This window comes from Canis lupus, chromosome 24, assembly GCF_048164855.1.
Source record: "Canis lupus baileyi chromosome 24, mCanLup2.hap1, whole genome shotgun sequence".
NCBI lineage: Eukaryota > Metazoa > Chordata > Mammalia > Carnivora > Canidae > Canis > Canis lupus.
In genome coordinates, this window is record NC_132861.1 from 28,637,199 (window position 1) to 28,658,796 (window position 21,598).

General features: G+C 47.9%; 2 protein-coding genes and 1 pseudogene across 2 annotated transcripts in view; 1 reads left to right on the forward strand and 2 right to left on the reverse strand.

Moving 5' to 3' along the window:
* Positions 1-21,598, forward strand: part of XKR6 (XK related 6) — a 319,189-nt gene that overhangs the window by 195,173 nt on the left and 102,418 nt on the right. The gene's annotated exons all lie outside the window — the stretch shown is intronic.
* On the reverse strand, positions 12,214-12,823 carry LOC140615933 (transcription initiation factor TFIID subunit 13-like; annotated as a pseudogene).
* Positions 15,109-20,677, reverse strand: LOC140616550 (uncharacterized). Its single transcript, XM_072797175.1, has 4 exons — positions 20,672-20,677; positions 17,761-18,130; positions 17,483-17,540; positions 15,109-15,145 (listed from the first exon to the last, which is right to left on the reverse strand). The coding sequence occupies exons 1-4, from the start codon at positions 20,675-20,677 to the stop codon at positions 15,109-15,111; spliced, it is 471 nt and encodes a 156-aa protein (XP_072653276.1).

The following is a 21,598-nucleotide window of genomic DNA, read 5'->3' on the forward strand; positions in this document are numbered from 1 at the left end:
GATAACAGGTGGAAGCACATGAGTTCTCTGCTCAGAGCACCAGCTCCATCCCTGGAGGGATGACCCACTTTGGCACTTTGATGCTCAGTCTTTGCCCCCATCGTGTCCAGGATCTGACTTCTGGTGTTGGCCAAATGTCATAATGTGCTGTTGCACATGCACATGGTGGATGCTCTGCCTTGGACCCCCGGACCATTTGGCCACTTCTCATCAAGAGAGTTTTGGTTTACTGAACTCACAGCACAAATACCAGAGTCCATGTTTAAAGATGCCCTCCGGGTCATGGTCATGGTAACATAGGCAGGATGGTGGGCTTAGTCATCACCCTCTGGCCTTCTCCAGGAGTGCTGATGGGAATGCTGCTCTACTGCGCCTTTTTCTAGACTGCTTGTGCTTTTGGCTTCTACTGTCCGTTACATGTCATAATCACATGCGTGAAAAACGTTGCACTCTTAAAGAGGGGGCTGTTCTGTCTAGGACATGCTGCCTGTGGACTGCAAGCTTTCCAAGACAGGGCCTGTTTTGGCTACCTTCCTTGCAAAGCTCTGCAGTGGGCTGTGGGCTCCTTACAGCTAGCTGGTGGCTCTCTTTTCTTTGTTTTCTGCAGTGTCCGGTCCAGTGCTCAGCTAGAGGCAGGGGCTATATGGAAATGCTTGGGAACACAGAAGTAGTCATTAGTACTAGCCAGCCATGGTGGTGTGAGGGACACTGGCAGAAGGAAAGAGGTCCATGTGGAACAAGGTCAAGTTCAAGGAGTTAGGCTGACCCTAATTGTTCCTTGAGGGCAGGGATTGTGCCTTATCTTGGTGGTATCTTTGGAGGCTGGTTAAGGCTTAACATAGAATAAAACAGAAGGGAAGATGTGAAGCTCTGTTTGGCTGTTCGTTGGAATTAAAAGTACAGCAAGACCAAGAATATACAGCAATCATGAACTCTGATGTGCTTCACAACAAAGTCTCCATGCACTTTGGAGCTTTGAGGATCCTAAATGATGTTGCTTGGGCTCCCAGTCACAGCTTCCTATCACTCCTGTTGAGCGGGGACTGTTTTTCTGCTTGAGAGGGGGCAGAAGACCAGGAGCTACTATGAACTATGCTAGGCTCTGAAGAAAAGAATAATGATCGATTAATATTTGTGTTGTGAGTGGAAACTATTACTTAAACACGGCAGTGTCTCTGCCTAAAGGTTTGATACTAAGAGCATCCTTAATCTGATAGAAGGTAATGGAAGCTTGCAGCATCTAGAAACCCTCAGCTGCCAGTCATGTTAGCTGTATGCCTTGTTCTTCTCCTTATCACAATGAAAATCCAGACTTTTCAGCCACCAGATTGTAGGAAGAGCAAATACAGTGTTCTTTACTTATCCCTTCCCTCCCCTGTGAGACTCTAAAGTCTCTAGTCTGAACTTATAAGAAAGGACCTGCATCTTCTCCACAAGGAAGCTGTTGTATGGAGGTGGGTTAAGACCTGGGGAGACTAGGGCTTGATGGTGGAAGCATTTGTCCAATAGACTCCCTGAGGTCCTTGATAAAAGGTGAGCGTGAATCCTAATTTCCTACAGGCAGATAGGGTCATGTTGATAAGTAGCTCACCCTTGCATAGTACCTACTGTGTGCCGGCAGTTCTGAACACTTTGTGTAAGTGAACTCTTCAGATCCTCACAGCGATCCTATAAGATAATTACTTGTACTATGCCCAGTTTACAAATGAGAAAAGACACACAGAGGGGTCAACTGACCTGCTTGGGGTCATACACAAGTTTGGGAGGAGCATACTTTTGGAAGGATGTCAAAAATATATCCTCAATCCTCATATTAGGAGAAAGTACAAAGTTGGCCTGAAAAACTAGCCAATAATGTCAATAGAGGGCTCCTTGGCTGGGATTACAAGGACCGAGAGGGGGGAAGGAGTCCCTTAGAGACTCTCTTGGAAGCACCCAAAGGGCTCCTCCCTGTCAAGCCAAACTGCCCAGCATGGGCTTAACGCTTCACAGGCTTTCTCTTTTTTTTTTTTTTTTTTCACAGGCTTTCTCATTTGATTATCACGAATGCCCTATGAAGCACAGGTCATAGGTAGAACTACTACTACCATTTTACAGGAGAAGTCACACAGAACTTAGCACGGGCCTTGGCACAGAGTAGGGACTCCTACTCTTAATTCAACAAATTCCTATTTGTTGAATTAATTCTTGCATGCCTAGATATTTGGGTGACTGCATGTGTGGATGAGTTTCTGTAGGGATAGAGGAATGACTGGAGAATGGGCCCAGGTTTCTGGGTGTGGTGTGTGCAGACGGCACCCGCTTCCTGCATTCAGTCACACCGATTGGGGCTGACCCCTGACTCCACCAAGAGTCCAAACTCAGCTCCTGAGACCTTCACTTGAAGTCCCCTCATCTCATTTCCATCCAGTAAGCGCCTGTGCTCCAGGAGTCAGGGCAGGTGCGAGCCCTTCTGAGACAGGCGAGTGGACTGTGGCTGGGCTGAGCAGGAAGGTGGCCCATTGTCTCCTGTCATCTGCTCTAACTAGGTCTGGCTCTTCCCTGCCATGCCCTGCCAGGGGGAAGAGAGCCTTCTTCTCTCATCTCCATTGATTTCTCCGTAGTTGTTTCTCCACTATTTATAACCCACTGCCTTTCTGCCACACTTTGGCCCAGCTGGAAGTAAACACCACGACCTCTGATCGGATTTCTCTTTTCTGGGTTCAAGCTTATAAGGAAGTAAAGAATCCTCAGAGGTCACAGCTTCTGAGCCCCACGGGTACTCGATCAATGCTGTACTCTTAGCTGAAGGTTGGAACCAATTAACCATGTTAGCCTTGCCTGCACGGGCTGTGTCTGCAAGCTCGGCTGGGGCCTGGCAGGGTTCTGAACCGCAGCCTCAGTCAGTCACGTCCTGGAAGCCAGAGCCTGCCGCCAAGCGCTGCTTACTCGACCACTAGGTGAACTCTGGGCCCCGAGCTGGGCCTAGGAGTAGCTACAGCACAATCTGCATGTTTCAGAGCCTGTTACTGAGTCTCTTGCCTCCTTTGCCGGATGTCAGGAAGCCCTGTCTCCATCTCCAGAGAAGAAGGCCCAGAAATCCATCTCCCCTTTGGGCTGCTGCAACTCTAAAGAGCTGGCAGGAAGGAAGTATCGTTTTGAAGGGGGAATGGTCCAGAAGTCCAGAGGCGAAGGATCTGGACCCTCTGCTCTTGGCATCCCACCTCTCTACCAGGGGAGAGAAACTCCCATGGGTGGGTGCACAATGACTGCCCTTCCAGGGTCTGTCTCCTCATTTATCTCTGGTGAAGCTCTTCAGAACCAACACAGAGAGGAGAGGGAGAGTGAATCAGTGCTGTGCAATTCATTTTAATTCTGGTTCCATGCTAGGCCCTCTCTGGAATAAAGGGACACCAAAATAAACAAATCCATGTGCCATGGGAGGGTGACAGATAGGCTGAAGTCTACATAATTCATGGCAGATTGTCTTTTCTAACAGGGGTCCAGCAAATGAAACCAGGAAGAGGGAAGGAGGGATTTCAACCTTTTAACTGGGGGTAAGACAGAGATGAGGAAGCCTGAGGACTGGGGCTGAGCCTTGAGGCTGAGGGTGACCTGGGTTCATGGGCATGGAGTAGAGGCAGTCCAGGCAGAAGGTCAGCTTGGCATAAGCACGGTAGCTGGAACACCTGTGGGAAGCAGGAAGTAGTTTGCTGAGGCTGTGGCGGTAGGACTGTCAGGGGCAGCAAGGATGGTTACTAGCCAGATCATGAGAGAGAGATTAAAAGGAGGCTGGGCCAGTGTGAGGAGTTTGGCCTTCCTGGCACTGGAGAGCTATTGAAGGTTTGGGGCAGGAGAGTAAAAGACCACATTTCAGGAATAGTATTATGGCACTCCGTGTGTGTGCATGTGTGTGTGTGTGTGTAACTTTGATGAGAATGATAACATTGGACAAAAAAGTGTACCTTTCTCCCATGTGTATTCTTGAAGGGTACCTATGTGTCACGACCTGGAGTAGTGGAAAGTCCTGGGTTTTCCACAGACACTAAACCCTGATGGTCGTTCTAGTCCCTGCCTCCCTGTTTCTGTTCCTCTCCCTCTGGAGACCTGAATCTTATGGAGAGAAGTACCAGCCTAGCATCCCCATGGTGGAGACATCTGTTATGAGGTCCCCCCTTCCTACCATCGCCCCCATTCTGAGTTCATGCAGGGCAAGAAGGCTCAGAGATGCTGCCTGTCAAATACCTCCGCAGGTGAGCAGCTGTGCCCCAGTGTTCATTTCAGGAGCCATTTAGACACCCAGGAAAGATAGGTATGAACTGGAGCCTTGGGATCACTATGGTAACCAATTACATCTCAGCTGGTGGCAGGAAGTGAGCCATGAGCTGAGTCACCCTGAGGGGGAGGCAGTCCTGGGTGGGTGGGGGGATTCAGGCCCGGCAGATGGAAGGCCTGCTGACAGCAGTGTAACCCTTTGACATCTGGAGCGCCTCCCTTAAGAGGGCTGATCAGCGCTTCTATTGTCACGTGTCCATAGTTTGAAGATCTGGCCAAGAGCCTGAGGTTTCACTTATGTCACCTTAGGTGCCTGGGGACAGGTCTAGCAGAGGACTCTGATGAGTTAAGCTGATGGTTGGGGCCCCTCTCAATCTGGCCTGAGCCAGCTCCCTGCTCTTCTCTGAGCACGGTGCACTACCTTCTGGGCCGTCCAGTCCTGCAAAACTGATCCTCCCGCCCCGTTCCAGGCCTACCACCCTGTACTCCTATGTACAGGGTACATCCTGGTACCTCTGAAATGCCTTTCCTTCCGGGACTCTCCCCAACCTATTTCTCAAGACCCAGGTCAAATGCTTTCCTTCCTGTGTGTTTCCTAATTCTCCATCCATCACCTGTCCTGGGCCACCTATCACACGGAGTTAGTGTGCGGGGATCTGATGACAGAATGTCAGCCCCTAGCAAGTCCGCACACACCCTGTTGCTCTCTGGCTGACAGGACTCAGCAGCATGTGACTACACAGTAGGTCAGCAGATGCTTACTGAAAGAATGGGCGAATTAGTCTGGCAATGCTAGTAGGCAAGCCCAGCAGGATTGGAGCTGTGCTCAAGCCATCTGCAAGCAGAACTTGGGTTTTCAGACAAAACTACTCGAGGCACGTTACAGTTCGCACATTTATGCAGCTGGGATCCTGCAGCTTCCTTTCCATGGAGTAGGTTGTGAGAGCCTGGGTACCGGCCTGGCCAGACTGGAGTCCCGGGTTTTTTGTATATATTTGTGCGTCTATATATCCATCCATCCATCCATCCATCCATCCATCCATCCATCCATCATCTTTCTATCCATCTCTCTCTCTATATATCTCTATCCTTATCTATCATTTATCTACCTCTATTGCCCATATGTCCAGCTATCATCTATATGAATCTATTATCTATGTGTGTCTATCCATTTATCCTATTAGCATCTGAAAGGTGGTCTGCTCAGGAATTAGGGCGCTGGAAGGTCTGAGAGGAAGTGGAAGCTAGGAAGGAACTGAGAGAATTGAGGCAAAGGAGGCTAGCCTGGCTCTGGGCCTCGCAGGCTGGGCTCGGGAAGAGATGGGGAGGCCCGGGGTGCAAAGCTACGCGGGCTCAGAGCGGGGGTGTGGAGGAGAGGGGCCCGAGAGCAGGCAGGGACGCCCTCGGTGGCGCTCGGACGCAGCAGGCGAAGGCTTGGGGGCGACGGCTCCAGGGGGATGATGTCATTCCCCGCCGAGGAGAGGAAGGCGGGGGCTTTCGGAACGCCCCCGCCCAGGGCTGCGTGCCCCCGCGACCAGCCGGCGGGCGGCGCTCTCGGGGCGCGGACGGGGACTGCCTGGTGACCGCCCGGGCGACCCAGGGGCGGGGGCGGGGGCGCGCGGGCGCAGGCGACCGGGCGCTGGGCCGAGCCGGGCGGTGGGGTCTCCAGGTTCCGGGTGCGCAGGGCTCGGGGAGGGGCGGGGGGCGCGCTGTGCTTGCGCCCCGGGCGCACGCCCTTCAGGGGTCCCGGGCCCGCGCCCCGCGCCCACTCTCCCCGGGGGTCCCGGGTCCGCGCCCCGCGCCCACTCTCGCCGGGGGTCCCGGGTCCGCGCCCCGCGCCCACTCTCGCCGGGGGTCCCGGGTCCGCGCCCCGCGCCCACTCTCCCCAGGGGTCCCGGGTCCGCGCCCCGCGCCCACTCTCGCCGGGGGTCCCGGGTCCGCGCCCCGCGCCCACTCTCCCCAGGGGTCCCGGGTCCGCGCCCCGCGCCCACTCTCGCCGGGGGTCCCGGGTCCGCGCCCCGCGCCCACGCCCGCCAGGGGTCCCGGGTCCGCGCCCCGCGCCCACTCTCCCCAGGGGTCCCGGGTCCGCGCCCCGCGCCCACTCTCCCCAGGGGTCCCGGGCCCGCGCCCCGCGCCCACGCCCGCCAGGGGTCCCGGGTCCGCGCCCCGCGCCCACTCTCCCCAGGGGTCCCGGGCCCGCGCCCCGCGCCCACTCTCCCCAGGGGTCCCGGGCCCGCGCCCCGCGCCCACTCTCGCCGGGGGTCCCGGGCCCGCGCCCCGCGCCCACTCTCCCCAGGGGTCCTGGGCCCGCGCCCCGCGCGCACGCCCGCCCGCCCCCACGGCGCCGACTGGCTGCGCCGAGCGAACCCTCACCCTCCCGGGCTGGGTGCGCAGGGGCCGCCGTCGGGGTGGAGGAAGGTCCCACCCCGAAACCGCGCTCTCTGCCGAGCCTCCCGCCCTATTCCCGGTTGCCAGGGGACGCGTCCCTCGGCCTAGCCCGTGGGTTCTGAGGGGGCGCCCGGAGCAGGGGGCACCAGACGGCGGGCGGAGGGGTGGGGCGGGGTCGGGAGGAGTGGTGGCAAGTGGGGGAGCAGGCGGGGCAGGGTGGTAGCGAAGGATCTGCCGCGAGAAGGAGCTCAGGCCCCGCATCGTCGAGTCCTTCTGCCCCCGTAGTCCCCCCCGCCCAGCGGCCCAGCCAGAAAGCGCGGAGGCTTAGAGCCCTGGGTGTGACTTGTTGGCATCGCCACCGACCTAAGCCAGCAGGCCCGCAGTACAGGTCAATTCTCTTTCTTCCTCTCCTCCTCCCCACCCTGTCATCTCTCTCCCCCAAGCTCCTCCCTGGCTTTCTCTACCTCCTTCTTCTTGCTGCTTCTGAGCTCCAGTCGGTCTCTGAAGGACCTGACGGTGGGTCTTAAGTTGGGCGGGTTCTGCAGCCTGCCTGAGGATGGAGAAACTCAGTCACCGGCCTGGCGCCCATTCCCAGCTTCAAAGACATTCAAATGGGAGACATCAGTCTTTGCGGAGTTTTGTTGTCATTCCTCTAGTTTAGGGGCAAAGAACAGCAAAGAAACCCCCAGTCCATTGAGAGAGACATCCTTGTTCCTATGAATACTCCCTCCCGCCCCAGACCTTTCTTAAGTCAGCAATCCGGACTCGGATGAGGAACTCCTTTTCACAGAGAGCTGGGCATCTGGGATATGCCCAGAAGAGCACAAATAAAGGGGTAGCACCCGGAGATTTAAGTGCAGTGCTAGAAGAAACTGGGGAAGTTGAAACTGGAACTAAACGGATTTGGAGCACATCCCCACCCCCACCCCTTAAAAGAGTGTAGCTCTGTGCATGTTCCCAGAGTAAACATACCAGGTAAACAGCACCTGGATCAAGCTATTATGAGCACCTCGGAAATATCCCACATCTTTCTGGCCCTAACCCCAGGGCCATCCTGGCTTCTCCCATCATAGAGTCACTTTGTCTATTCTGAAGTCTGTAGGAACCGAATCATACAGACTCTTTCAGGCCTGACTTCTTTAGTTCAGCATTATGTTGGGGAGGGTCATCCGTGTTTTGCCTGTGGTGGCAGGTGTTTCAGAATTTGGATGTCCTTCCTAATGGGACAGATGATTTTTCCATCCCAGAAAGCAGAAGGACAGTAGTGTGGGTCTTTCTTGCCTTGGATTTATCTTAATAGGGGCTTTTTCTTACTGTCCCTGGACCTCTCTTCTGATAACTGTAGGAATCAACTTTCCCATGGCCCACTGGGCAAAAGTTTTACCCAGGATGTACGCTGAATGGCCCACTGTCCTGACCCCCGAATTTCTCCTAGCAAATTGCCTTTCTTTAATCCCAGGGAAGGCTTTGAACTAAGACCCAGCTGGAAAAGCAACACTGAGAAAGATGTTCAGGTGAACCTGTGTTCTTCTTACGTGGCCTCCAGGAGGGAACAAATGGGTGAAAGAGGGAGGGGGAGGCCTCCAACCTTAATTGGAGTATTTGCAGGGGCCAGTTGTGTAATTAGTATCCTTGGGAGCCTGCAGGGGATTTCTGCCTTCAAGGAAAGAACATTTGCAGGCCTACACAGGTTAACAGCTTCACTTTAAATATTTTCCTTTTGTGGTTAGCTCTGTGCCTGCTTTTGAAAATGTGGTCATTTAAAAAAAAACAAGAATCAATTCTCCCAGAAGGGATGTGAAGGGCTGCTACACTCCTTGGGAGCCTTTTCTTCCTCACGCATAATAAAGATTGAGATTATGTAGGTAGGACAAATGCTTAGGGGCTCTGAAAATATGGATTATGCAAATGAGCTATTTAAGGACCTTTAAAAATGCTGACCCGGTCCCAGAGTATTTACTAGCTGTTAGAAAATGTGGATTGTCTAAATGGGCATTTGGGGACCTTTAAACACTCAGATTATGATGGATCTGGAGAGCCTAACAAATCCCTTCTGGCCCGTTAGACCTGTCTGCTGAGTGAGTGAAGAAGTATTTGGACAAAGCTGAGTTTTCACGCAGCGGCCTGGGATGGGTTGGGTCTGTCCTACAGCCCTGGATGTTGGAAGAGGAGCGCAGATGCTGGAGGAGGTTGGTGGCCTCACAGGGACCTCCCACAGGAGTGGTTTGGGTACAGGTCAGCTGGTAGACGGCCCCTGTTAAGTCAACCTTAACAGGTTGATTCTAGAGGTCCCTCTATGGCCCCTGGACTTCCTCTAGCAAATCCCTCCTACTTAAGGAACCCGCCTGAAGTGGGTTTTGATTTTTGTTTAATTCATTCTGCAAAGCAAGGGTAGAGAATCAATATAAATATGCAGGCACCGGTTTCCATACCAATTGCAGGGATACACTCTTCTCTACTCTAGTTAGGGATTAATGGATGGCATGGTTCCCATCAGCAGCACAGATCTGGGCCAGACACAGGCACTGCGATTTCACAAAAAGGGGCCAAATATTAAGTGTCTCTCTTAATGAATCTGGAGTGACAAGTGCTGGTAGGAAAGTCAGTCCTTGATCGTCTGGAGCCTGCCTCTGCCAGGCTGCCCCAGACTGAGCCCTTCCAGGCTGGCAGCTGGAGAACCGCGAGCATGAATCTCAAATAAATACACACAGACTTGTTTCCCGATCCAGCACCTCTTTGGCCACAAGAGTCAGCATTTTTCAACCTCACCTTGTGAGGTGCTGTGCTGAATCCTTCTCTCTCTCTCTCTCTCTCAGCCCTCCCTTCTCCTTGATGGAGAGACCCCTAGAACACCAGCTGGTAGATCAGATCAGTCTTCTCAGCCTCCTCCTCCTGCATCTCCCTACATACAGCAGGAGATCTTGGGCGGGTTCTGTAACATCGCTGAGCCTCGGTGTCTTTCTCTGTAAGACAGAGGTATTCATGGCATCTGCTACTTAAGGTCACCGTGAAAATGAAATACTGTATACTGCCTGGTATACAGTAAGCACGTAATACGTGTTAACTTAGAAACCCAGGTTCCCATTTCAACTACCCCCCCCCATACTCTGCTGTGTGACCTTGAGAAATTCACTTCCCCTTTCTGGGCCTCACATTTTTATCTTCAGACTGAGGCTGGGTGTGGTCCAAAGATGTAGAAGAGCTTGTATTGCTCTGATGAGCTAAAACACTGCAATTCAACAAGGCATTGCCACATTCCTGGGGCCCAAGGGCATGTGAGCCAGGCCATGGATGGCAGGTGTCCTGGAAGCGCAGATAGTTATTAGAATGGAGTTGTGTTGTTATGGCAATGGATTAGAAGTGGCTCGACATGAGGCAAAATGTGTATGTTTGTGGTAATTAATGAGGTGCTAATGTACATACAGATGAGTTACTAGGGAAGACTATCAAAACCAAGGTTAATCCAGAAAAATGAAGGCACTAGATTGGAAAAGAAGGAGATGATCGTGGAGAGGGGCATTTAAACTGGGGAGTGGAAGACACGTGGCAGGAAGGGAGGATATCTTGCCCATTGCTTACATTTTTCCAGCTCTCCTCCCTCCCGCTATGGTGCTGGAAACTCTTAGGTCTACTAAGAGTATAGTTTGGGGCTACCCCCAAGAACAATGCTAATAATAATAGCGGCAGTGGTTATAACGACACTAATAATGGACAGATGCTCAGTTATTGAGCTTCTACTATGTGAAAATGGTGTTGTGAATACTTTTCACTTGTTAATTTATGTAATCTTTCTTATGTGTCATTATTCATAGGTGTCATTATTATGCACATTTCACAGGTGAGAAAATGGAGGCACAGACACATATAGTGACTTGCCAGGTGTAATTTACCCACACAGCAGTTCCCTAAGCAGATTCCAAATTGGCCTGGGCCATTACTTTCCCTTGTGTCCCCATGCTGGTGGTCAGGGGCAGGGTGTGGGGATGTGGTGAGGGGCTGACTCTAGGCTCAGTGAAGCAGGTAGATTCAGTTGAAGTAGGTGGATTTCTCCGCATGCACTAAAAGAGGCTTAAAGGCCATGCATGCCATGTTCCACATTCTCCTCACTTGGGTACTCCTGGACATAAACAGAACTAAAGGCCTCTATCATTGACGGAGTGAATGGTTCCAAAGCTGGCGGCATGATGCCTGGCATGAACATGCCTGAACCATTTCATCACAGCTTTAGGTATATGAATGTCACTTCTCTGGAATCATGTGGGCCTCTTAGTGGACCCCAGAGCAGGGTACAGCTCTTAGCTGGCTGCTTTGCCTTGGTGGCTATCTCTGACTGGACTGTTCTTCTTCGACACTCTTACCACCAGCATCCCCTACACTCCCTCCTTCAGGTCTTTACTGAAATATCTCAATGAGGCCTCTCCATCTATTAAAAATCACAACCCTCTGACTCAGGTATGCCCTGTCCCTTCTCTGCTTTATTGTCTGTAACACTTTTTTTTAAATCTAATTTTTCATTTTATTCCTTGTATCAACAGGTTAAGAAAGTGAAATTCTCCTGCATACTGATTGATTTATGTTTATAAGCACACAAAACATTATTTCACAAAGAGAAATATTCAGTAATCCCCTTCAATGCAGTTTTATTTCTTATTTTAATCTAAATTTAAGAATTTAATACGATAAGCTAAATACACACAAAAATTGTGTATCCTTAACTACAAAAGTGGTTTCCATAGCCATATACGATTTTAGTCGAGTACATATTTCCACAATGAACAAGTACTAACAAACGTTAATAAAACACTATCCCAAATGCTTATCCTTCCATCAGCTTTTTAAGTAACACCACTTCTACTACTGAAAGCATTTATTTTTAGAAGCTGTAATCTAACCTAGGAAAATGAGTTCTCTTAAAACTTGACAACTAGTACATTATTAAGTCCAAAGGTTTTAAATCAAAGCCTTCCAATACAGAAGAATTCACATGAAACTTTTAGTTTAAAAAACAAACAAACAAAAAATCATTCTTGTAAGCTAAAGAATATTAAAAAAACAAGTATCTTAAGACAGATAAACATTCCTCCAAAACACTATTGTTTTCTTGTATTATCTTCTTTAAAAAAAAAAGCAAACCAAAAAAAGCAATTCACTCTTTTAATAACTTCTTAGACTTCCGTTGTCTAAAAACTTTAGAATACACGAAACATCTTAGCAATCATAATCAAAGATGCTCTTTAGATTTCATATATTAAACAGCTATCATATAGCCTACAAAGGCACAAATACACTCAATGCATAAATACTACTTCCTTATTTAGACAGTCAAAGTTAGAAGGAACTGCAAGGTACTTCAACTTACATGTGGTCATTAAAACCCAACAAGTAATTCAAGTATAGTCATATAAGTGCAGGGAATTCAAGGCTCAAATTTCACTCTAAAATTGAAGACCTGAAGATAAAAGCTGAAAACTTTGTGTTTCTCCATCTCGCATATACATGGATAGATATTGGGACCTTACTGTGGAAAATATACAGTTATTATACATGGTTTCCCCAGAAAATAATAAGCTTCAGAAAATACAGAAAGTGTCAAGATTCATAATTTGCTTCATCAAAGGCTTTTCTAGCTCGTTTCAATTCTTCATTCATAGTAAGCAAGTCTTTAACCCTAGCAAACTTCCTTAGGTCCTTTCAAATCAAGAAAATGATATCTTCAACTTGTACCTGACCTTGTCTTCCAGTTGACATGGAAGTCAGTATGAGTCATTTCATTGATATCCACTGACTCAGTATAAGGATTCTGGTCATCCCCAAACCCATACATCATACATCACAATCCTTTAGAAAAAAGTTTCTCTCTCCCTTTTTTTAAAGATTTTATTTATTTATTCATGAGACACACACACACACACACACACACACACACCACACACCACACACATACAGAGAGGCAGAGACACAGGCAGAGAGAGAGAAGCAGGCTCCATGCAGGGAGCCCCATGTGGGACTCAATCCCGGGTCTCCAGGATCATGACCTGGGCTGAAGGCGGCACTAAACCCCTGAGCCACCCGGGCTGCCCTAGAAAAAAAGTATCTTCCTTTTACCCTGTCCACCTTCTGCACCTCCTCCAATTTCTTCACTTTCTTCCGCAAAAGTAGGGTCTTCCTCCTCGTCTGCCATGCCACCAGCCAGCCTCCAGAGCTCCGCAGCCTTGCTCGCAACCTATTGTCTGTAAGACTTAAAGCCATCTCTATCACTTACTCTCTCCTTCCCCATTAGATCGTTAAGTTCCATGTGGACAGGGGTCTTTGTCCATTTTGTTCTCTGCAGTATCCTTAGCAGCTAGGATAAACCTGGCACTTAGTAGAATCTTCTTAAGCACTTGTTGAATGAATGGATGAATGAATAAATGAATGAGTAAATGAATGGAAATTTCAGGACCCTTCTCATCCTGGTGCTGACCTCCTTTCCAGTCTCATCTGCCAGTACCTGTCCCCTTCTGGAAGATGCCCATCCACTCTGTGACTATTGCAGGATCCACTTCCTCCCCAAGGCCCTACCTGGGACCCCTGTCCTTGTAGGCCTGTTTGTCTCCTTGTTATAATGGTTTGTTTTCATGTCAGTCTCTCCTAGTAGGTGGGGGTTCCCTAAAGGGACTTCAGTGTGGGAAGGTGCTTGAGTTTGGGGCCAGAGTTCAATTCCAGCTCTGTTGCTGACTGCTGTGGGTTTGGGCAAATTACTTAACTGTTCTGAGTCTCAGTTTTCTCATCTGTCAAACAGATAATAATCTTGTTTTGATAGGGTTGCTGTGAAATGTAGAGGCAATGTATACACTGTGCATAGCAAAATGCCTAGCACATAGTAAGCATGGCATGGCATCACAGGAGGTTACAAATAAAAATGGCCATGTCACTCTAGCCAGATTTCAGCTGCTACAGTGGTAGGAAGCTGGTGGTCACTGTACAGCCATACAGGGCTAAATGCTCTCCATCTCGTCTGATCTTGGAAACTAAGTACAGTTGGGCCTGGTTAGTACTTGAATGGGAGACGAAACTTGCGTTCTTTGGACTCCTGAGAAAATCTGGTTTCACTTTGTGTCAATGTCATGAAAGAGGAAATGGTGGGAAGGGGTGTCTGTTTTAGACTAAAGGACAGTAAAGAGGCCTGGCAGTGGAAACAGAATATATGAGCCTTGAGGTTGAAGGAAAAAAAAAAAAAAAAGAAACAAAGAAAGCTTAAAGAACATTTTGGGGGAAATTGGGAAATTTTGAATGTGTACTAGTTATTATTGACTCATAAATGCATCTCGTCTCTTGGATGGAATTTTTAAAAAATGTTTAATGATCATTAATTGTGTGCTAGGCATTGTGTTAGAAAGGCATTTTACATGTGCTGTATCATCTCTGCAGGGTACAAATCATTATCTCATTTGATAAATGAGAAGTGGACACTTAGGGAAGGGAAATAATTTGCCCAAAGTCACACCATGTGAAGTGCTGGGACCAGTTGTTATTATTATTATTTTAAAGATTTTATTTATTTATTTATTTATTTATTTATTTATTTATTTATTTATTTATAGGAGTATGTGCTTGTGACTGGGGGGAGACACAGAGAGAAAGAGAAAGTGAGAAAGAACCTCAAGCAGACTGCCCACTGAGTGTGGCGCCCCATGTGGGACTTGATCCCATGACCCTGAGAGCATAACCTGAGCTAAAACCAAGACTCAGAGGCTTAACTGTCTGAGCCACCCTGGTGCTCCTGGGATCAGTTATTATTATGTTTTAATAAACATTGCATTTCAGAATAGTTTTAAATTTACAGAATTATTGTAAAGGTAATGCAGAGTCCCCATATATTCCATACCCAGTTACCCCTGTTATTAACACCTCTTGCTAGTATGGAATATGTGTCACAACGAATGGACCAATATTGACACATTACTATCAACTAAAATCCATATTTTATTCAGATTACCTTAGTTTCCCCAATGTCCATTTTCTGTTCCAGAATCCTGTCCAGGATATCACATTGCTTTTTTGTCATCATGTCTCCTTAGACTCCTTTAGACTATGACAGTTTCCCAGATTTTTCTTGTTTTTGTTTTTTCTTGACAGTTTTGAGGCATACTGGTCAGGTGTTCTGTGGAAGGAAGAATGAGTAGGACCAATTTTGAACCCAAATTTGTTTTTCCAAAGTTCATGCTCTTTCCAGTAGGCCCTGTCTCTTTCCACAGAGAGAGAAAGAGAGAGAGAGAGATTGATTTACTATGGAGCAACTTGCCAAAGGCCAAGAAGTTATGAAATAGAACCAACCCACATCTATTGACTTTCTAGAACGGTATAACTGGGGGCCTGGCTTCTTGTCTGTGCTATAAAACTTCCTTATACAACTTTAGACAACAGTTTAAGAAGAATGACTCCTTCTAGCCCTTGCTCTTTGTGAGCTTGAAGGTCCTCTTGCATCTAAGTGGTGTCCCTCAGCTCTGGGAGGGCCACCAGGCTGCAGTGGACACAGGTGCTCTTTATCACCAGGCCTGGGGCCCTATGACTGGATTGCCTTGCATGATGAGCAGCATGGCCTGTGGCTCACCCAGGCTTCCAACAGGCTCCCAGCAGCATCTCAGGCCAGACAGTATGTTCTGTCTGCTGATGGACTCTGTGGGAAGCCTGTGGAGACCCCCAGAGACTGAGCACAGCAAGGGATGGGATGCTCCAATCTGAGGAAGAAGGAATCAGAGAAATCCCTGGGGCAAGTCGCCATTTTTTACGTGCTGGCCCACCTGCCTGAGAGCCAGGGCCAGCCTTAGGGGGAGCCAAGTGGGAGACAAGGCTGGTGTGGTGGGGTACTGTGGATGACTGGGTGAAAGAGATCGGGCTTGGTTCTGTAGACAGTGGGAGCCAGTGGGGTTTCTGAGCAGGACAGGGCATTGTGAAAAAATGCTTGGTTAAACCACAGCTTCTCCACAGGTGTCACAAGTGAGGTACAGACGCAGAGCTGGCAGGCCCTGTTTGACACAGGGCTTCGCTGTCCTCCTCCTATAGCAAATGCAACAGTCAGAGATGCAGTTCAGTCCCTGTAAGCAACAGCCAGAAAAAGGCAGACACATGCTTCCTTGTCTTTCCTCACTTAGCCCTGGTTTCATTGCTCTGGGGCCTACACACCTCTGCCCTGCTATCCACCTCTGTGACCTCAAGCTCCTTTCCTGTTGGTTGCCACACTTCCTTGAGTTTTACCTCTTCCACCTCAAGGAAAGGGAAGCAACCCCAGACAGAGGAAGGAGCCTAGAATGAAGCCAGGGCCAACAAAAATAAACTTTAGGTACCCACAGTGCTACCTGGCCCACCATTTCATCTGAGTAGATGAGATCCAGATAGAGTTTTTCCTCTTTTTGTTTTGCTTCCTGCATCTTTCACCAGATGTGTTTTGCTGAGGGGTCGGCTGGGGTGGAGTAGAGAAGAGTTGGCTCCACCAGCCTGTCTTCCTCTGTGGGTTTGGTGTAATCTGTTCTGTGCCAAACTTCTTAAAAATTGATGACAAAGTGGTGTTGATGACTGGGTGGCAACTATGTTAGCAGCCTTATTTCTTTGTGCATGTAAAGGCTTCAGGAAGTCTGACCTGTTATAAAGGAAGTATTGGTTATCAGGCATCAAATTGGTTTTCAGGTTTCAGGCATCAAACCTTGGGACCCAGGCTTTGCTGCCAGACCAACCAAAGCTCTCCCATTACCACCTGGTCTTGAGGAAGGCATATTACTTGAGATGTATTTGGTGGTAAGGAACAGAATATTCAGTAAAGAAAAGCCCAAAAGGCACTTAATTATCTTACATGATAAGATGCTGGAGATGGGCATTTCCAGGAATGACTTAGCAATTTAAAAATATTAGGATGTTGGACCCCTGTCTCTGTGACTCTCCTGACTGTCCCTTGTAGTCATAAATTGGCTGCTGCAGCTCCAAGTATCAAAGCAGCACCCCAGGCTGGAAGCAAAGGGATAGGCATAAAATGAGCCTTTTCCTTAGCAGTTCTTTTCTTTTATTGAGGAGTGAAATCTTAACCAGAGGGTTCACCCATATTGTGGCGTGTGTCAGAATCAGAATTTACTTTCTTTCTAAGGCTGAATGATGTTCCGTTATATGTGTAGACCACATTTAGTTTATCCATTCATCCATTCATGGACACTTGGGTTGCTTCCACCTTTTGGCTATTGTAAATAGTGCTGCTATGAACATGGGCGTACAGATATCTCTTCAAGCCCCTGCTCTCACTTCTTTTGGGCATATACTCAGATTAATTGCTGGATCATACATACTCTCATTTTAATGACTGCACGGTGTTCCGTGGTATGGGTGAGCAAAGAGTTCCTTTAACTAGTTTCTTATTGCTGACCTGGTAGGCAGTTGCCACTTTTTATAAACATCAGAATAATAAACATCCTTGTTGATATATCTTCGTCCCACAGTGAGCTTTTTAGGACAGACTTGAGCATCTCACTGCTCTGGCTCCAGACTCCCAATGTTCCTCCAAACTCATAGACGTAACTATTTTGCAGCTCAGGGGACATTCTGGTCCCAGCTGTCACTGTTCTCCCTCACTCACTAATTACTCATGCAGTGCTCCAGGACCTTCTGTATACTCATTGCCCAACACTCCTTCCCACTCTCTGTTTTTGTACATGTTCCCTCCTCTCCCTGAAACATATGGCCATCTCTCTTTCCTCCAGAATTTAAAAGCCTTCCCAAAGGTTCACCTTAACTCTTATCTTCCTCTCTGAACTTCCTGCTCACCATCCCAAGCAGGATTAACCACACCCTTCTCTGTGTTCCCAGAGTTCCTTACCTGTGTCTGTTAGAGCATTTATCATGTGTTAGCATAATTATTTGTTGATGGAGACAGCCTGAAAAAAAAAACAGAAAGAGGGAACATTTTGCAGTCAAATAGACCCACTCCAGAATCCCAGTTCTTGCAGTATGACATTGAGCAGGTTGTGTGGCTTCTCTGAGCCTTACTTTGCTCATTTGTAAAATGGGGATCATAGTTTCTATTCCTGAAAGATTATTTGAGGATTAGAGATGATGAATGTGACCCACAGAGCTAACACAAATTAGGTATCATACATAGTATTTGTATGATGACCAAAGCTGCCACTGATGATGATGAAGATGGGGTGATGGTGGTGGTGGTGGTGGTGTTGATAGAGGTGATGATGATGCTGGCGGTGGTGATAATGATGGAGTTGAGGGTGGTGGTGGTGTAGTGATGATGATGGTTGATGGTGATGATGATCATAGTGGTGGTGATGATGATAGTGATGGCATTGGTAGTGATGGTGGTAGTGGTGGTGATAATGATGGGCTTGATAGTGATGATGGTTGTGATAATGATGGTAATGATGATGGCAGTGGTGATAATGATGGGGTTGATGGTGCTGATGATGGAGGTGGTGATGATGGGGATGACAATGATGACAATGATGTACTTGTTCCTCTGATAGAATGTGATCACTCCTCAGGCAGGTGCTATGCAGCTTGATCTGTGTTTTGTGAATGTCTGCCATAGAAAAAATACATAGTAAAAAAAAATACATTAATTACTTCAAAGCTTAGTTGCTTTGGGTGGGAAGTGGTCCTTCCTGAATTAACCTGTTTAGTCCCAGCTGAGTCTCCCTTCTGAATCCTTCCTGGCTGTGAATTTTGTGAGCTGAGGCAGCACAGTGCATAGAGCCCCCAACCTAGTGCTGCGAAATTGGGGTCTGCCCTCAGCACTGCCCTTAACTGGGCCAGTCACCTCCTTTCTCTGGGCTTTGGAGCTCTCATGGGGGCCTCCTGTTCAAATATCTCACACAACCCTAATTTCAATCCAAAGGTGCCCTGCTCAGTAACTGTACCCAGATTATTTCCAAGATTGAGTTATACATCCCAGCTGGAATGGGCACTAGAATCTGAAGATGGAGACTGTGTTCTATTTACCCTTTTCCTGGCTCTCTGTGCTCAGTACAGAGCTGGCATCTTGGCCATGATGGTGGTGGGGCTGGATGGGAGAAGACAACGCTTGAGGTTACTGAACTCATGGCTTGATCCATCCCATGGTCAGGGGTTAGGGGGAGGAATTAGTTGTCAGTAGCACATCACCTGTCAGGGATGTTACTGAGGGCCTACTGTGCTGGGCGGTGGGAGGGGATCTGGACGTTTACCACATCTATTCCTTTCTACTTTGTATATATATTGGTCAATTTATATTCTCTACGATTCCTTTCTCCCCCAGCAGTGAAGAGAATAACAAACACTGCTGAGTGCTTGGTCTTTTCAAGGATTATAAAATTGCCATGTCAGTATACTGAATGATTCTTCCCCTGAAAAGTTCAGTCTAGGAGGGATGATTCTATATGGACACAAGTAATTATAATACAAAGGAAGTATGCCATAGAGGGCTTTAAGAATTCAGAGGGGAGGGTCCTTGTGGAGGACTGTGCTGGCTCTTCCAGGACAGGGGAGAGCAGAGCATTCCTGGCTGGGGCATGCCCTGAACAAAGTGCACAGAGGCAGAAGTGCTCTGAAGTGATTTGTACTTCCCTGACAAGAACTCAGGATGAGTCTACATTCTTTGGAACCCATGCAGTAAGAACATGGACTTATCCTCTTAAGGCATCTATGAGAGAAGAAAAGCAGAGTTATCCTTATAATCCCAAAGATCTGATTAGAAACCATAGGTCTGTTGAAAGGAAGTGCTGTGGGGAGCAAGGAGGTGGTGAGAGAGGGTGTATGGATTGAGGAGGCCTGAAGTGCAAAGGGACATGAGCACCCCAAGGTCTCCTGGGTTGTCAGTGGGACGAGATCCAGAGCCTACATGTTGCTAGCTCTTGACTGGCTCTGAGAAGCCCAGCCAGGGATGCTGTGGTGACTCATTGTCAGTGAGGTTCTGAGGCATGCAGAAGCAGGAAGTTCCTTCTTTGCCTCATCCCAGCTTTGCTTCAGCACACGGAATCTCTCTTTGCTCTCCTTTCCTCACTCTATTGAGTTCCCGAGATGCAGCAGTGATAGCAGTCCCTCATCCTTGTGGAGGCCCATGGATGCAGAGGCAGTGACAGAGTGAACCTGGCTGGCCCAGAATTGCCACCCGGGGATCAGCTCCAGGAAGCAGAGGAGAATTTTTCTTTACTCATCAGACACATTTCTACTCAGTTGGCATAAACTTTTATTGTTGTCAATAAGATAATAGTTGGAGCTTCTGAGAATCAAGACCCTGTCCCTTCCTCACTGTTTCCTTCAGCTGTTATTTGAGGGAGCCTCAGGGCGGTGTGTTATAAGGAGACCACTTCCTAACTGGGTGACTCTCAGCAGATCATTTTTTACTTCTCTGACCTTTGGTTTCCCCATCAAAAACGATGGGGTTCTTTTCTCACAGGGTTGTTTTCCAGTAAGAGAAGAAAATACATGTATGGTATCTAACACTTAGCATGTGCTCAATAAATGTTAGTTCCATTTTTTCATTTCCCATGTGCTAAATCATTACATATACACCCAGCAGCTGTTCTGTTCTTTCCTCTGCCTAGATCTGGATTTCAGATATGTGTAGGGTTTGGTTTAAGTAGGGGGAGGGGTATGCCTTCCTATGCAGAAAGGCAAAGGCTTGAGGAGAGGAAACAACAGAAAGAATCTCTAGGAAAGAATAATGATGCTCCAAAACATGTAGTATATGTATATGGAAATGCAATTATGTGCTCAGTGAGGAAGAAAACAGTATGCTGTGATACATGGTTAGCTTGTTTCTCATTTGGATCCTGTTTCAGCCTTGTGGGGAGTTTAGCTGCAGTGACTTTGTTTGTTCACTAGAGGGTGCCAGGGCAGTAGGGCTGCATCAGCCTCTGCTTCTGCCCCCTTCTCCATAGAGCTTCAAACAACCTTCTAAAAATGTGGACTTCACCATCCAGAATTGGTAGAAAGAAGACAGGATTAGGAGTCAAGAGGGCTTGATTCTTATCCAAAGTACATCTTTAATTGACTCCATGATTCGGAAAAAACACTTTACCTCCATGGGTCTGTTTCTTGATCTGTAAGATGAGTGTGTTGGGTGAGGTGCTCCTAACTCCTCCAGGGACAGAGTTTTGGGTTGTTTGCACAGATGAAATCCCTGTTAACGAAACTCATGGTCTGGACAAGTCATATGGAAACAATGCGGCCAGACATCTTACTCTCCTGTATTTCTCTGAATCCTCAATTGTTCATAAGCAACACAAGAGTTGTCCTAGTAGGTCTTAAATCCCAGAGAAGCTTTCTGGACCCTGCCCCATGCCTTTCACCTTTCACCCATGCCTAGAGCTGAGTGTCTCATGCTGTCTCATGCTTTCTGGACCCTGCCCCATGCCTTTCACCTTTCACCATGGCCTAGAGCTGAGTGTCTCATGCTGTCCCACAGTGACTGGCAGGTTCTGTCTGCATGCAGTCACGCCCATCTCGTCTGTAGGATGGGAGCCAACTCCTTTAAAGCCTACCCTCAACTCATTTCTTAACCAGTCAAACTGGCTGTAGAACAAGATTCATCTCCTCCAACTCTTTGGGCTACCTCACTACTTGGTTAAATATGGAAAACAGCTTTTTTTCAGAACTTTTAATTTATTTTGGTGCCTGGGAAGAGACTTTTTGTTCCCCACAGTATCAGCCCTGTTCTTCTCTTTTGAAACTAAAAATCTGGCGACCATTCATTTATTTCTTTAAACATTTTGTTCTGGGAATAAAAAAGTACAAATGAAGAGAAAACTCTCACTGATAAGGCCTCTACTCATTACCAATCTGTCAACATTTTGCCTAATTTTATTATAGTGTTTTCATTCACATTAATGAGATGATATTATAAATACAATTTTCATGCTGAATTTTTCTCTTGACATCATTTTATGTGCATTTTCTCATGTCAATAAAATAGAATTTGAATGCCTGCATACAACTTCATAGAAGT